The sequence below is a fragment of the Sceloporus occidentalis genome, unplaced genomic scaffold, assembly GCF_023333645.1.
Source record: "Sceloporus occidentalis isolate IW3139 unplaced genomic scaffold, rSceOcc1.0.p SCAF_4, whole genome shotgun sequence".
NCBI lineage: Eukaryota > Metazoa > Chordata > Lepidosauria > Squamata > Phrynosomatidae > Sceloporus > Sceloporus occidentalis.
The window spans coordinates 175,856,870-175,873,156 of record NW_028316984.1 but is presented as its reverse complement, the minus strand read 5'-3'; the positions used below and the strand labels follow the sequence as shown (position 1 = coordinate 175,873,156).

Sequence of the window (16,287 nt, the reverse complement as noted above, 5' to 3'; positions counted from 1 at the left end):
TTCCCTCCCTCCAAATTCAACAGCCTTTCATCTTTTAACAAAATCCAATCAGAGATCCAATTCAAAGCAGAAGCAAAATAATATACTTTTAAGTTCGGTAAACCCAAACCTCCCCTCGTTTTGCTATCACACATTATTTTCATATTAATTCTAGCCTTTTTATTATTCCACACAAATCTTGAGATTTCTGTTTGCCAAATTTTTAGGGGATTGAAAGAATGTAAGATCGGAATAGTTTGAAATAAAAATAATAACTTAGGGAGAACGTTCATCTGGATCACTGAAATTTTGCCCAACAAAGACAATTGTAACTTCTCCCATCTAGCTAGATCTTTCTTTACAGTATTCCACACTTTTTTATAGTTATTATGATACAGATCTGTGCTTTTGTTTGTCAAAGTTATCCCCAAATACTTTACTTTCTTATCTGCTTTATAGCCACTTATTTGTTCCAAAACTTGTTCTTCCTTTCTCGACATGTTTTTCGTTATCATCGTCGTTTTATCTTTGTTTACCTTTAACCCTGAAATCAGTTCAAAATCCAAAAGTATGTCTGTCAATGCTTTCATGCTATATCTTGGATCCTCCAAAACAAATACCAAGTCATCTGCAAAGGATCTTAACTTATACTCATATTTCTTAATTCTTACTCCCCTTATATTTTCATCGGTTCTAATTCTGTTGTTTAAAGCTTCTAAAATAAAAATGAATAATAAGGGTGACAGCGGGCAACCTTGTCGGGTGCCTTTTGAGATTTTAAATTCTTCCGTTCTCTCGTAGTTCACTATCAGCCTTGCCTTTTGATCTGTATAGATTTCTCTGACCCAACCACAATATTTTTGACCTGCCTCCATCATTTCTAGCATGTTATGTAGTATATCCCAGCTTACATTGTCGAATGCCTTCTCTAGGTCCATGAATACAAGAGCCAGTTTTTTTTCATTGTGATCCTCAAAATATTCCAGCACATTAATAATGTTGCGGATGTTGTCTTTCAAGTGTCTATGTGGGAGAAAACCTGCTTGATCTTCCTGTATCCAGTCCTTGAGGATCTTTTTAAGTCTGTCAGCCAATATGTTAGAGAATATTTTATAATCCGCATTCAGCAGTGATATAGGACGATAATTTCTAGTATCTGTTGGATCTTTTTCTTCTTTTAACAAAAGCGCTATATTGGCCTGCTTCCATGTATCTGGGAACTTACTAATTCCAATAGCATTGAAGGCTGATTTAAGATGGGGAGTCAATTGGTCCTCAAATTTTTGGTAATATTCCATAGGGAGACCGTCTGGTCCGGGTGATTTTCCTTTTTTGCTTCTTTTTATTATTTCTGTTATTTCTGATGTTGTTATCGGTGCATTGAGTAGATTCCTTTGTTGTTCAGTGAATGGTTTTAAATCTGTTTTTTTAATAAAGTTTGCAATCTTTTGTTTTGATATTTGTTGGCCTTTATATAATTTAGTGTAAAATTTTTGGAACTCTTCTTTAATTTTAGTTTGGTCCATTGTTAATTTTGCATCTTTAGTTCTTATTTCCGTGATGATGTTACATTCTTTATGTTTTCTAATCTTATGGGCTAACCACCGTCCAGGCTTGTTTGCTTGCTCGAAAAACCTTTGTTTCATAAACTTCAATTTGCTTTGTAATTCTTCATTTTCTTCAAATTCAATTTGTTTTTTCAGTGTTTTAATTTCTTTTTCGATTGTTTTACTCTTATTTAATTCACTTAATTCTTTTTCTTTTTGTCGTAGTTCTTTATACAGTTTCTCTATCCTTGCTCTTTTTTTCTTCCTCAAAATAATACTTTGTTGTATGAAGAAACCTCTAATAACAGCTTTGGATGCTTCCCATACAGTAGTTATTTCAGTTTCTTCTTTCAGATTTTCTTTAAAGTAAAATTTCAATATTTCTTTTCCTTTTTTCAGTATTTCTTCTTTCTGAAGTATAGATGTATTAAGTCTCCAAGCAAATTCTTTCTCTTTTTTCTTTAATGTTATCTCTATAGGATTGTGGTCAGATATTGTCCTAGGATGGCAATCCATTTTCAAAATGTCTTTACAGAGGGGTTTTGTGGCCATAAACATGTCGATTCTTGACAAACTTTGATGTCTTTCGGAAAAATAAGTAAATTCTTTTGCATTTTTATATTTAAATCTCCATACATCCATAAGCACTTGTTCTTCCACTAAGTTCTCAAAAGATTTTGGCAACCTTCCTTGTGACTTCTTTATCTTTTTTTCAGATTTTCTGTCTAATTCTGGGCAAATCACCCCATTCCAGTCTCCCATTATTAGTGTTTTCTCATAGTTGTATGCACTTAATTCTTTATTCAGTTTCACAAAGAAAGGATCTTTTTTCTCTATCGGTGCATATAATCCTACAATCATGTATTTATCTTCTAAGAAATTTACTTCTACTCCGATATATCTTCCATCTTTATCAGCAAATAAAGTCTTTACTTTATATTTATCATTCACATAGATGGCTACGCCTCTCTTTCTTTGTGAACTAGCCGATATAAATTCATTACCCACTTTTTTATTTTTCAAGAATCGAATGTCTTTTTCATTTATATGGGTTTCTTGAATACATACTATATCTGGTCTGTGTTTGCCCAGATACTGGAAAATCTTTCTTCGTTTTTGGGGAGAATTCATTCCCCTCACGTTCCAAGATAATATTTTAATTTTCTGCATTGTTTCGATTTATTCGTCTATTTCTTTTAATCTGTTTTTCTTCTAAGTTTGCTTTCTATACTTTATTCTTCTTCTTCCTCCTGGTCTTTTTCGTCTTCTTCTTTTCTGGGATCGTTTACTTCCGGTTCGGATGTATTCTCAGGGTCTTCTGATTCTTCTTCCTCTTTTTGCAGTGTATCTGTTTCTGTCTCTAAGTTCTTCTTGTATTTTTTGATGAAGTCTTTCATTTTCATTACTGAAGTAATCCTGAATAGCTCTGAATTGTATCTAAATGTCACTCCCTCTAATCGTTCCCATTTATAATTGACATTATTTCTCTTTAGTAGATTGATCAAGGGTCTGTAATCCATTCTTTTTTTCAAAATTCTAATTGGGATATCTTTATATATAATTAATTCCTCTCCGTCTGCTTCTAGTTTATGTTCGTAATTTAGTTGTATGATCTCATCCCTAGTTTTTTTCCTAGTAAAGTAGATTACCACGTCCCTTGGCAGTTTCCTTTGTTGTGCAATTTTGGAGTTAATCCTGAACATTTTACTGATTTCCCATTTAAATTGATCTAAGTCTGCATTCATATAGTCAGCCAACAATGGTGTTAAATATTCGTATAGGTCCTCATTCTCTTTCTCTCTTAATCCTCTAATTTTTATGCAATTTTCATGTTGTTTCAGATCTTGTAACGCTCTTTCGTCTAAATCTTTTTCATGATTTTTCTCTATATCTAATACTTTTTTATTAATTTTATTTGTTTTGTCATCAATTTTTTCTATATTCTCCTCCATTTGTCTTATGTCTTCTGTTGCCTTACCTAATACTTCCTTTATCTCCTTTAATTCTGACCTTATTTCTTGACGGATTTCCTGTTTTATCTCCTTCCTCATAGCAGTCATATCTCTTTTAAGTGCTTTTATATCCTCTTTCATGTCACGGTACATTGCCTTTAATTCTTCTAATACAGATGCTTGGTCTGTTTTGGGGTTCGCTTCCAATGATGGTCTCCTTTGTTGGGTCAAATCTAATTTAGTTTTTCTCGTACTTCCGGGTTGGGAGCGGCAGCCTGAAGGAAGCGTTTTCAGGGGCTCCTGAAAACCACCTCCACTGAGGCGTTTCTCTGTCCGTTTTTGCCACCATGGAGCAGAGAAAACTCCAGGTACGGCAATACCTGGACGAAGAGACTCTTCAGTCGTCACTGTACCCTCAGCTACCCGTTTTTCCCAGACCTGGAGAGGACCGGGAGACGAGCGGCAGAAGGGAACAAGTTTGAGGCTGGAGTACTTGGCGCCTCAGTGGGAAGCCAAAAGAGGCACAAGAGCTGCCACCAACTTTGTTTTAAACAAAAGCGGAGAAAGGAAACAACAACAAAGATAAGCTACTTGAGCTTTGGAACACTAAAATATCTTCAGCAACACCTTCATGATAAACAAAGAGATAGAACCGCTACTAGAGAGATGCTGGTAGTGAGTAGCCATTAACTTTGCTTCTATTGATCCCTATCCCCTTTATTCCGGAAACACAGATTAAAAGAAGAAGGGGGATTAGGAATAAATAAAGCTTGGAAAACTACATACTGCTAAAGATAAGAAGAAGAAGGGGAAAAAAAAAAGAGACAGAGGCAAAGAGGAGGGGACAGCTAATCTACATTTAATTTAATTCAATCAAAGAACTGAAGCCATCTCAGTAACTACTTGGTAAACCTCCCCCTCTCAAACATCATAACTACTATTTTAGTATAATTTGTACTATTTTGAATGGACAGTATTGTTGCAGGAAATAGCTCAGAACTAAGTTAGAAATTGGAATTCTCCTTCCAGTACTTGTTATTTTTGTGAGTTTGAGAAGAAAAACTTAAGCATAAAGTGCATAAAGAGCATAAATTTTTAGTCAAAAACATTTGAATGCAGCTGTGTCACAAACTGCTGTAATACAAGATGAACTGACTCACATGTAGATAATTAAGTTGATAATTACTTGGAGACTTCTCTATGCAAAGCAGCTGTAACTGGGGAGAAGTAATAGAAAGAAGTAAAGGGGGACACTGAGATTAGAGTCTAGATAAAGAAATAATATTGAGAAAGCAAGTCGAAAAGGACACAGGAAAAAAGAGAGAAAGGTGGACATTGAGGACATTGAGATAAGTCAATGCAGAAGGAGGACGTTGAAAGAAGAGACAGCTATAGAGAAAGAGAAGCCAAGGCAGAAAAAGGAGGACGTGGAGAGAAGAGGCATCTATAAAGAAAAGCCAAGGCAGAAAAAGGAGGACACTGAGATAAGAGACAGCTATAGAGAAAGAGAAGCCAAGGCAGAAAAAGGAGGACGTCGAGATAAGAGACATCTATAAAGAAAGAGAAGCCAAGTCAGAAAAAGGAGGACGCTGAGATAAGAGACAGATATAGAGAAAGAGAAGCCAAGGCAGAAGAAGGAGGACGTTGAGAGAAGAGGCATCTATAAAGAGAAGCCAAGGCAGAAAAAGGAGGACGTGGAAAGAAGAGGCATCTATAAAGAGAAGCCAAGGCAGAAAAAGGAGGACGCTGAGATAAGAGACAGATATAGAGAAAGAGAAGCCAAGGCAGAAAAAGGAGGACGTGGAGAGAAGAGGCATCTATAAAGAGAAGCCAAGGCAGAAAAAGGAGGATGTGGAGAGAAGAGGCATCTATAGAGAAAGAGAAGCCAAGGCAGAAGAAGGAGGACGTAGAGAGAAGAGGCATCTATAAAGAGAAGCCAAGGCAGAAAAAAGAGGACACTGAGATAAGAGACAGCTATAGAGAAAGAGAAGCCAAGGCAGAAAAAGGAGGACTTAGAGAGGAGGCACCTACAGAGAAAGAGAAGCCAAGGCAGAAAAAGGAGGACGTTGAGAGAAGAGACATCTATAGAGAAAGAGAAGGAGGACACTGAGATAAGAGATAGCTATAGAGAAAGAGAAGCCAAGGCAGAAAAAGGAGGACGTTGAGAGAAGAGACATCTATAGAGAAAGAGAAGGAGGACACTGAGATAAGAGATAGCTATAGAGAAAGAGAAGCCAAGGCAGAAAAAGGAGGACGTTGAGAGAAGAGATATCTATAGAGAAAGAGAAGGAGGACACTGAGATAAGAGATAGCTATAGAGAAAGAGAAGCCAAGGCAGAAAAAGGAGGACGTGGAGAGAAGAGGCATCTATAGAGAAAGAGAAGACAAGGCAGAAAAAGGAGGACGCTGAGATAAGAGACAGCTATAGAGAAAGAGAAGCCAAGGCAGAAAAAGGAGGACGTGGAGAGAAGAGGTACCTATAGAGAAAGAGAAGCCAAGGCAGAAAAAGGAGGACGTTGAGAGAAGAGACATCTATAGAGAAAGAGAAGCCAAGGCAGAAAAAAGAGGACGTGGAGAGAAGAGGCATCTATAGAGAAAGAGAAGACAAGGCAGAAAAAGGAGGACGCTGAGATAAGAGACAGCTATAGAGAAAGAGAAGACAAGGCAGAAAAAGGAGGACGTGGAGAGAAGAGACATCTATAGAGAAAGAGAAGCCAAGGCAGAAAAAGGAGGACACTGAGATAAGAGACAGCTATAGAGAAAGAGAAGCCAAGGCAGAAAAAGGAGGACACTGAGATAAGAGACAGCTATAGAGAAAGAGAAGACAAGGCAGAAAAAGGAGGACGTTGAGAGAAGAGACATCTATAGAGAAAGAGAAGGAGGACACTGAGACAAGAGACAGCTATAGAGAAAGAGAAGCCAAGGCAGAAAAAGGAGGACGTGGAGAGAAGACACATCTATAGAGAAAGAGAAGACAAGGCAGAAAAAGGAGGACGCTGAGATAAGAGACAGATATAGAGAAAGAGAAGCCAAGGCAGAAGAAGGAGGACGTGGAGAGAAGAGACATCTATAGAGAAAGAGAAGACAAGGCAGAAAAAAGAGGACGCCAAGATAAGAGACACCTATTGAGAAAGAGAAACCAAGGCAGAAAAAGGAGGACGTTGAGATAAGAGACAGCTATAGAGAAAGAGAAGCTAAGGCAGAAAAAGGAGAACGCTGAGATAAGAGACACCTACAGAGAAAGAGAAGCCAAGGTAGAAGAAGGAGGACGTTGAGATAAGAGACACCTACAGAGAAAGAGAAGCCAAGGTAGAAGAAGGAGGACGTTGAGAGAACAGATCTCTATAGAGAAAGAGAAGCCAAGGCAGAAAAAGGAGGACGTTGAGATAAGAGACAGCTATAGAGAAAGAGAAGCCAAGGCAGAAAAAGGAGGACGTTGAGAGAAGAGACATCTATAGAGAAAGAGAAGGAGGACACTGAGATAAGAGACAGCTATAGAGAAAGAGAAGCCAAGGCAGAAAAAGGAGGACGTGGAGAGAAGAGACATCTATAGAGAAAGAGAAGGAGGACACTGAGATAAGAGACAGCTATAGAGAAAGAGAAGCCAAGGCAGAAAAAGGAGGACGTGGAGAGAAGAGACATCTATAGAGAAAGAGAGGGAGGACACTGAGATAAGAGACAGCTATAGAGAAAGAGAAGCCAAGGCAGAAAAAGGAGGACGTGGAGAGAAGACACATCTATAGAGAAAGAGAAGCCAAGGCAGAAGAAGGAGGACACTGAGATAAGAGACACCTATAGAGAAAGAGAAGCCAAGGCAGAAAAAGGAGGACGCGGAGAGAAGAGGCATCTATAAAGAGAAGCCAAGGCAGAAAAAGGAGGATGTGGAGAGAAGAGGCATCTATAGAGAAAGAGAAGCCAAGGCAGAAGAAGGAGGACACTGAGATAGGAGAAGACTTATAGGAAAGACTGTGGAGGAACAATAAATAACAAGTGGAAAAGACCAAAAAAAAAAAAAAAGTTAGAAAACAACCTATTGATAGGAAGACATTGATCCAAGAGGCGGCCTACAGAGGGGAGAGAAAGGAGGAGATAGATTTAAGAGGCACCTTTTAGAAAATAACATTGAGAAAGATAAGAGACAAACTGAAAAAGACAAATAAAAAGAAAGGAGTCAAGGTATAGCAAGGAAGATATTGAGAAAAGAGGGGATTTTTAGAAAATAAACTTAGAAGGCTATTATAAGAGGTGGTGGCAATAGATTGAGAAATAAAATTCTCAAGAAATGGCTGTTTTAAGCAGCCATGACTAATATTGCTGATGCTGCCAGAAGAAACTAGAAAGAACTGGTGCTCTTCTCCATTTTTTTCTGGCATGCAGCAGTCCTATGAAGAACTGCTGGGCCAGTGTGCGGAAGCTACACTACTCGGAGCTATGATTTATTGGACCTCTTCTGAACTTTGCCAGCCATGCACAATTCAAAATTAGCAACTGGCATACACTTATTTCATGTTTTTCTTTGTAGGATGATTATTTGAGAGCAAGAATATGGTATAGCCGCCAATGTCTAGCTAACAGGGAAAACTATGAAGGTAAGGAAACCAGAGTTACAAGCAGTATAAATATAAGAAGAAAGAAAGAGTATAACTTAAATATTATACTAGAGGCAGATCCCTAGTATTTACTTTTAAAGGCTATTTTTGTTATATATTCAGATACCCTATAATACGACTGTATTATAATGTTTGTAGCCAAGAAAAGGACATGTTGACTGAACTAACTGCAGAAATATATGATATTTATCAACAAATATAAATATCCACATAAAAGTTCCAGATTTGAATCCTTTGGCATTGACAGTGGGATGCAGAATGATAGATGGAAAGCAAAGGAGTGATAGGCTGTAACCTAAGAGATTTTGTTTCACAGAGACAAAATTACTCTTAATGGCCTGTTACAGACTGCCAAAATAAAGCTGCTTCGGGTCTCTTTGGAGGTATGCTATTTAAATGATGCATGGGCCCTAAGAGTCCGGAGGTTGCGCCAAAGCCACTCTCCATTCCTAAGCACTGGAGTGCAGCTTTGGTGCAGCTTCCGGATTCTTAGGACCCATGCATCATTTAAACAGCATACCTGCAAAGAGACCCGAAGCAGCTTTATTTTGGCAGTCTGTAACAGGCCATAGTAGTCTATAGCAATAGTAGTCTATAGCAAAATTATTTTCCTTCCATATATTATGAAGCTTCTGTTCATGTGTAATCTAAGATTATGGTTTCCCAACTAGCAGAGAATTAACTGTTTAGAATCTAGATGTTTCTATTTAAGTATTTTAGTACATTATTTCCCAAATTATGGCTGAAATGTTCAGAAACACATTTATCAGATCTGAAGGAAAGAACATTTTGGCCAGAATTCTGTTAGTGAAATACAAAGGTATAAGTTGTGCTGCCCAAGTGGAATGACTTTTTTAGACAATACAGAACAGATATGTCAGCTGATGGTGGCAAGAATGGAGTCCTTCAAGTGGACCTATTGTAGGTATGGGATAATGCATCTAGGGTAGTGTATCAATGTGTCTTGTGCATTGTGCACTGCTTCTGTCCATTGTGCATTGTTTAATGAGGTGGTAGCTCATTTCTCATATGTTGTGCTGTAATAGTATGCAGTATAGGGATTCCATAATACTACTGTAGAATAATTAGACTGGCAGATATTTATGCTACATTGAGACAAGCCAATGATTTTTGGTAAAAGAAGCAGTAAGAATTCATATATTGTTCACCCTTTTTGCAAGCAAGTATTATTATTAATACATAATATTTGTTTGTTGTTATGTGCCTCCAAGTTATTTCTGATTTGTGGTGACCCTAAAGCAAACCTAACATGGGGGTTATCTTGGAAAGATTTGCTCAGAGGGGGGTTGCCATTGTTTTTTTTTTTTCCTGAGGCTGACAAAGTGTGACTTAGCAAAGGTCACCCAGTTATTATTATTATTATTATTATTATTATTAAGCTTTACTTATATAGCGCTGTAAATTTACACAGCACTGTACATACAATCTTTTAATTAGATGGTTCCCTGCCCTCAGGCTTACAATCTAAGAAGACATGACACAAAAGGGGAAGGGAGTGGAGGATGGAGCCAGAAGCCTTCTGGGTAGGGCTCAGTTCCTTTGGGGAGGCCTGGTGGGATTGGCCCACCCCCTCTCTCCCTCAGAAGCCAGGATGGAGCCAGTGCATCTCTAATATTGATCAGAGATTCTAACTCTGGTCTCCAGAGTTGTAGTCCACTGCTCACACTATTATACCACATTGGCATATTTCACATACATTATCTACCTATATTTTTTACCATAGCATTGTGAAATACAATATTCTTCATCATCATCATCATCATCATCATCATCATCATCATCATCATCATCATCTTCCATGTTGCTGATGGACGGAGGGCTGAGGTTAAAGGGCCATATTGTAAATCTGGCAGAGGCAAGGTGGGAAACAAGGACTTCCCATCAGAGAGAACCTTAACCCTGATTTAATGCTAAATCAATGCCGACATTCTCTGTGAACAGACAAATCAATTTCTTTTTAACCAATATGTGATAAAGTTTAAAATCCTGGGTAGTTTTCACTGTGGTTAATATCAATATGCATGCAATACCTAGCTGTGATTAAGGGGGTAATTTGTGCAATAGACAGCATTCCATGTGTAGTGACCAGCTGTTGTTTTAGACCTCCCAGCCTGCTTGCAGGCTTGCTGCAGAAGTTACAAGTATAACTTTGCCACAATATTGTCTTTTGGATGCGGGGTGTTAATATATCAGAGATAAAAACAGCCCTCCTGGATCAGCCCATAAGGGACATCTAGTTCATTATTGTATTTTCAACATGACTATAGTTCTTATTGTGTTTTCAACATGACACTGACAATATGTGCAACCATGGTGTTAAGGCAACAGCCTTCCTGTTTGCATTGGCATCATTAGGGGTGTGCAGTGGTGTGGCTCACACCAGGTGACATCGCAGAAGGGAAATGACACCTGGTCAGCCCCCCATGTCATCCTTTATACTCCATTCCCCATGCACACTCCATTCCCTGTACATGCACCATTCCGTTCCCTGCGCCTCCACGAGCCTTTCCTGTGTGCACTCCGTTCTCCGTTTCCTCATCAAGAAAAGGACGAGACAGCATGAGGAGAGGAGGAAGTGCATGCCATCCCCGGAAGCCCTGCCCCTGGAAATCCCACCAGAAGCCCTGTCTCCAGAAACGTCACCGGAAGCCTGTCCCAGAAGCCCCACCACCCACACTGGGTTACCCCCAGTGCAGGAATGCCACTGCCTGTTTGTCATGGGTATCTGGCAAAGAGGTGCATATTGCCTCTGTATATGGCATTTTTATATAATTTCTGAGAACTGCAATACATTTGTTAACAATTGCAAATCAAAGCATTTTAAACACAGAAGCTTTAAAGACAAGAACAGTCCTGATCATTCCTGTCTAATTCAAGCCTGTAGATTTTGAAGTCTAGAGCAAAATTAGTTTTAAAATCTGACCTTAAACTCTTTGCGGATGTTCAACCTAGATGTATGTATTTTGTAAACAGTATTGTAGAAATACAAAGAATGACTTGTGTTTAATGCATTTGTCCTTTCAGTGGACTATGTTGGTCTGTCATTTAACAAAGACAAGACATTAAGTCAGGTAAGAAAAGATGGTAAAGCCTGATTTTTTTTAATTAAAATCTTGTTGCTTATAGATATGAATTCCTGACAATATGGTAATAAATGTTCAGAGACCATATGGAAGCTTGAACAAAGTTCTGTCAAATCCAGTCATAGCACAAGGTGCCTATACAGAGTGATTATATTTTGCAGAATTTCTTGTAACACTATATGTTGTAATTTCTCTTTCCAATATGTGGTTGGGTAATATGCTGCTATTTGGAAGACATTAAGTTAAAGGGAGGCAAGACAGAGAATGGCCAATCAATGATTAAACATTTCCAGTGAAAATATCATAGTTTGTTAGGCATGTGAAGGAAGGATTCAAAGGATTGGACTGAGGAGGTACCTAACAGAGAGAGCTGGGAAGAATGGGCATGAGATTGTAAAAAAGCTGTGATTAAGTACTTTACCGCATGAGAAAAGAAAGGTGAAATGGATTTGGAGAGTAGCAGTTTTCTCCATGACACTCCACATGCCATCATAGCACTTTCATTCTCTTCCCAAGGGGAGACAGTCATCAAAACATGCCTTCTGCTGAAAGGATTTTTCCTGTTCAGCCAAAGGCATGCTCTGATGACTGTCTCCCCTGGGGAAGAGAGTGGAAGTGCTACAATGGCATGCAGAGTGGCATGGAGAAAGCCATTACTCTCCTAATCTGTTTCTCCTTTCTTTTCTCATGCAATGAAGACAATCATATGGAAGTGAGCAGTGCAGAATGAGGAAAAACCCAAAAGTTCAAAAGGTTATAATTGTTATGCTTTGAATATCAAACACCTCTAAGCCAATAGCAAGATGCCTGGGCTTTTGTGGCTTCTATGGTTTCTTTTTCTTGATCTCAAAATTGCTTTTAAAATCCCATTATAGATCTGAGATGCATTCCAAATTGCAGCATCCCTCTTATTTTTCTTCAAAATAAAAGTGATCAGTTTAAACATACTTTTAAAGGAGGGGGGAGTGAGAATAGTGTCATATGCAGTTTTGGCTTGAGTTTTTAACTTCTTACTGATTGGTTTCTTTTTTATATCTGTAGTGCTCAAAAATTTATTTTACAAGGCTTTGAAGCCAGAGCTATGGACTTTATCACGCAGGAGGCAAGCATCCTCCTGCTACAATTAAATCCTGTCAATATTGTGCAATAACGGGAAGATTTTCACACAAGATTTACGGGGAAATCCCATGAATAAAAAGCTGTGCAATTTTGCAGCTATATTCATGGGATAATCACACAATCATGGCAACATCGTGTGAAAATCATCCCATTATTTCATAATATTGATGAGATTTAATGACAGGAGGAAGACGCTTGCCTCCCATGTGATAAAGTCCTATGTTTGATTCCTAATCCAATTATCAATATGTTAACTTCCTCTACTAATTTAGCTATCTTTTTTAACAGGAATCCACCTGTTTCTATAGTAATGATTCATTTACGAAATGGCATAATTGCTTGCCTCACAGAACAAAAGCTGAAAAATCAGTTTCTAGACGCGTGGTTTCTTTCATTGTTGATTATGAACAGAACGCAGGCATAGCAATTTTATCTCAGCAGGTAAAAGGACATGATTTATTTATCAGTGCTTATATAGCATTTTCTAGTTATTTGTAGTGCTTCTCTTCTGTCAAATGTTCATGCAGAAGTATTTGGCAAAGCTATTTTAATTGGTGAAGTGTGTGGAATTAAAAGATGGATGGACAATGAGAATTAAACAATAGATGGGACAAGGTTTGAAATAATATGGAATTTTTATGCCCTCCAGTTCTTTGGCTACTCTACCACTGTCAACATTGTTTTCTGTAAATGCATCACACTCCACTCCTCTGGCCTCCAATGAGACTTCTAACATTATTTGGAGTAAAATGGCAGCAGTAAAATGCAGTTAATAAGAGGAGCAACATTACCTTCCATAGCTGCAGAAAAATACTGGCAAAATACGAATGTCTTTACTGTTGGCCTGAAGGACAGGAGACAAGGTGGCAAATTGGCTTACCTGGGGAAGAAGTTCACACCAAGGAGTCCCTCTCATGTATCCTAGCCAAGTGAGGTTGCATCTGCATTGTAGAAATAATGCAGTTTGACACTGCTTTAACTGCAAGGGCTCAATGATATGGAATTCTGGGATTTGTAGTTTCTTGTGCATTGGAGCTCTCTGACAGAGAAGGCTAAACATCTCACAAAAGTATAAACCACAGAAACCCATAGCATTGAGCCTTGGCAGGTAAAGCAGTGTCCAACAGCCTAAAGCAACTGCCCAAGGTGCTGAATGCTTTCCCCAAAACAGGTTCAGCATCTTGGATTTTGACCAAGGTCCAAACCAAATCCTGTAGAGGAATTGCTGCCTTACTAATATGGAAGCCACCAGTCACTGCTGATTGGCATACACCAGATATTAGAGTAGCTAATGCTTTTTATACATCTAAAAAAAATTCACAGTCAGCCCAGGGACAGCATGTTGAAATAATGTGAGCAGGAGTTTATTCAGGAAAGGAAATAGCTAATATTTAGAAAGGAAATAGCTAAAATAGCTGAAGCTGTACTAATGCAGTCCTAGCTACAGCCACCATCAAGTAGCCATCCTCCCATATAATCCACCCCATGCACTCAGGTCCTCTGGGAGGAATTTATTGCAACCTATGAAAACTAGTTTGTCGGCAACCGCCCAGAGGACCTTTTCGGCAACTGCTCCCAGATTATGGAATGGCCTGCCGGAAGAAATTGGTCACATTGCCACCTTAGACAGCTTCAAAAAAGCTGTTAAGACAGATCTGGCAGGCCTAGATAACCACCAAAAATCTGAACCGTCTATATCCCTGACTTCCACCACAGCCACTGTTTGATCTGTTTGCGATTTTAAGGTATGTTTTAAATTACAAATTGTTTAATTGTATTTTAGGGGGTGGGTGAGATATTGGGATGTGGGTCTGTATTGTTTTAATGTGTAAGCCGCCTCGGTTGTGTTGCACAGAGAGACGGGATACAAATAAATTTTATTATTATTAGGTATTAAAAATAGTCCCTGAGTACCACAGTTTGGGCCCTGGCCTGCAAACAGCACTTGAATCTGTCCAAAATAATGGCCCTTAGTCAATTTACAGCCAGATGATCCACAAAGATATTGCTGATACCTTTGATTATGAAACTGAAAATTACAGTGAAGGCCAGATGAATTAACTGTGACATATTCTCCCTGTCAGGTTTCTGGTTTAAGTTATCCAACACAGTGACCAACAAGTATTTCATTAGCTAGAAGTGTCTTATCCTCAGGAAAATGAACTTGTCCAGTCTGACTCATTTTCCTACTAGATCTTTGTTTATCTGTGATTGTGTACAATTTTTGTTGTTTTTATTTTCTCCTTTCCTTCCTAGAACAGGGCATTGGTGTCAGTACACAGTTTAAAAGGCCATGAACTAAATAAGCAGAGAAAATTTCCAGCTTTCTGGTTTCCAGACCCAAACTTTATCCCATTCGGAATGTTTTTCCATCCGGACAGTCATTTTTTATATGCTTATGGAAATCAGGTACGTAAGAATAGGAAACCTATTGAAATGGATTAATAATAATAATAATAATAATTGGATTTATTTATATGCTGCCCAATCACTGGGAATCCGGACAACAGAGGGGATAATACAAGGCAATAACAATAAACATGAATTAAAAAACAAATACACATAATTTCATGTGTATCATGATTATAATTATTAAGTTCATACATTCTTTTGGTTTCTTTTGGAAAAGAAAGACATATCTTTGAAGGAAGAAGTCTTGAAATACCACAAAGTAGCCTAAAATTCTTAGAGGCACCAGATCCTGTCTGATCTTGGAAGCTAAGCAGGGTCAGCCATAGTTAGTAATTGGATAGGAGACCCCCAATTAATGCCAGGTGCTGTAGGTTATATTTCAGAGAAGCAACTGGCAAAACCGCCTCAGTATTTCTTGCTTAAGAAAATCCTTAGGTTTTCTAAGAGGGGCCAGTATATTGTAGTGCCTTAAACATTGGACTATGACCCTGGATAACAGAGTTCAAATCCCTGCTTGTCCATGAAACCCACTGGGGGAGCCTGGGCAAATCACACTCTCTCAGCCTCAGAGGATGGCAATGGCAAGCCCCCTCTGAAGAAATGTGCCAAGAAAACCCTGTGATAGATTCACTTTAGGGTCTTCATAAGTCAGAAATGACTTGAAAGCACACAACAGCAACAACAACAAAACACTATGAAATTAATGAGCTCGCCATAAATTGAATGGTGACTTGAAGGTGAACACACGCGCACGCGCACACACCTATATTAGGTCCCTTGTACAGTATTAGAGTTTACATCACTGTAAAGATGGGTTGCTTCAATAAAGGAAATCATTGCCTTGAGTTTGCAAGACTTGAGCAGGATTGTTGATTACTGGTGGTCTTGGCAGTCTCTCTTCATAGGCTCTCCATAAGCTCAAACCAACTTGATGACAATTAACAGCAGTATCAACACGTAGCACTATTTCTCAAATGAATACAAAGGAAGTTATCTAAAAAGTTGTAAATTGCTACATTGAGCTACCTTGGATCCCATCCTTGGAGAAAGGCTGGGTATAAATTCAATAAAATCAATAAATCCATATATAATGATTGTGTAATAATCAGATTTGCAAGATTGTTCAAAGTTTTGTGAAAAAGAATTGGAATTTTTATTTAAATGAATGATTTCAAATTAAGTTTTTCTCTTGAGGGTTTAAATAATGATTTATATTTTTGTCATTTAAATCAATTTACCAAGCATAGCATAGTGGGTTGAGTCCTGGACTATGACTCTGGAGACTAGGGTTCAATTCCCAGCTTAGCCATGAAACCCACTGGTGAACTTGGACAGGTCACATGCTTGGAGCCTCAGGGGAAGGCCATGGCAAACCTCCTTGGAACTTGGCTAAATGAAACTACACGTGAAAGGGATCTAGGAGTCCTAGTAGACCACAAGTTGAACATGAGTCATATATTTGAAGGAATGTCATATTGAGGAGGGAGAACAGGACCCAGAACAATGGATGCAAGCTACAGGAAAAGAGATTCCACCTAAACATTAGGAGGAACTTCCTGACAGT

General features: G+C 38.5%; 1 protein-coding gene across 4 annotated transcripts in view; it reads left to right on the top strand.

Moving 5' to 3' along the window:
* The window catches only part of CATSPERB (catsper channel auxiliary subunit beta), an 83,382-nt gene that overhangs the window by 31,826 nt on the left and 35,269 nt on the right, over nucleotides 1-16,287 (top strand). For all 4 annotated transcript variants that reach the window (XM_089522403.1, XM_089522402.1, XM_089522401.1 and 1 more), the window contains 4 exons: nucleotides 8,001-8,067; nucleotides 11,134-11,180; nucleotides 12,600-12,752; nucleotides 14,568-14,720. In XM_089522403.1, the coding sequence (XP_089378529.1) occupies nucleotides 8,001-8,067; nucleotides 11,134-11,180; nucleotides 12,600-12,752; nucleotides 14,568-14,720 (420 nt within the window). The remainder of the gene's footprint in view (nucleotides 1-8,000; nucleotides 8,068-11,133; nucleotides 11,181-12,599; nucleotides 12,753-14,567; nucleotides 14,721-16,287) is intronic.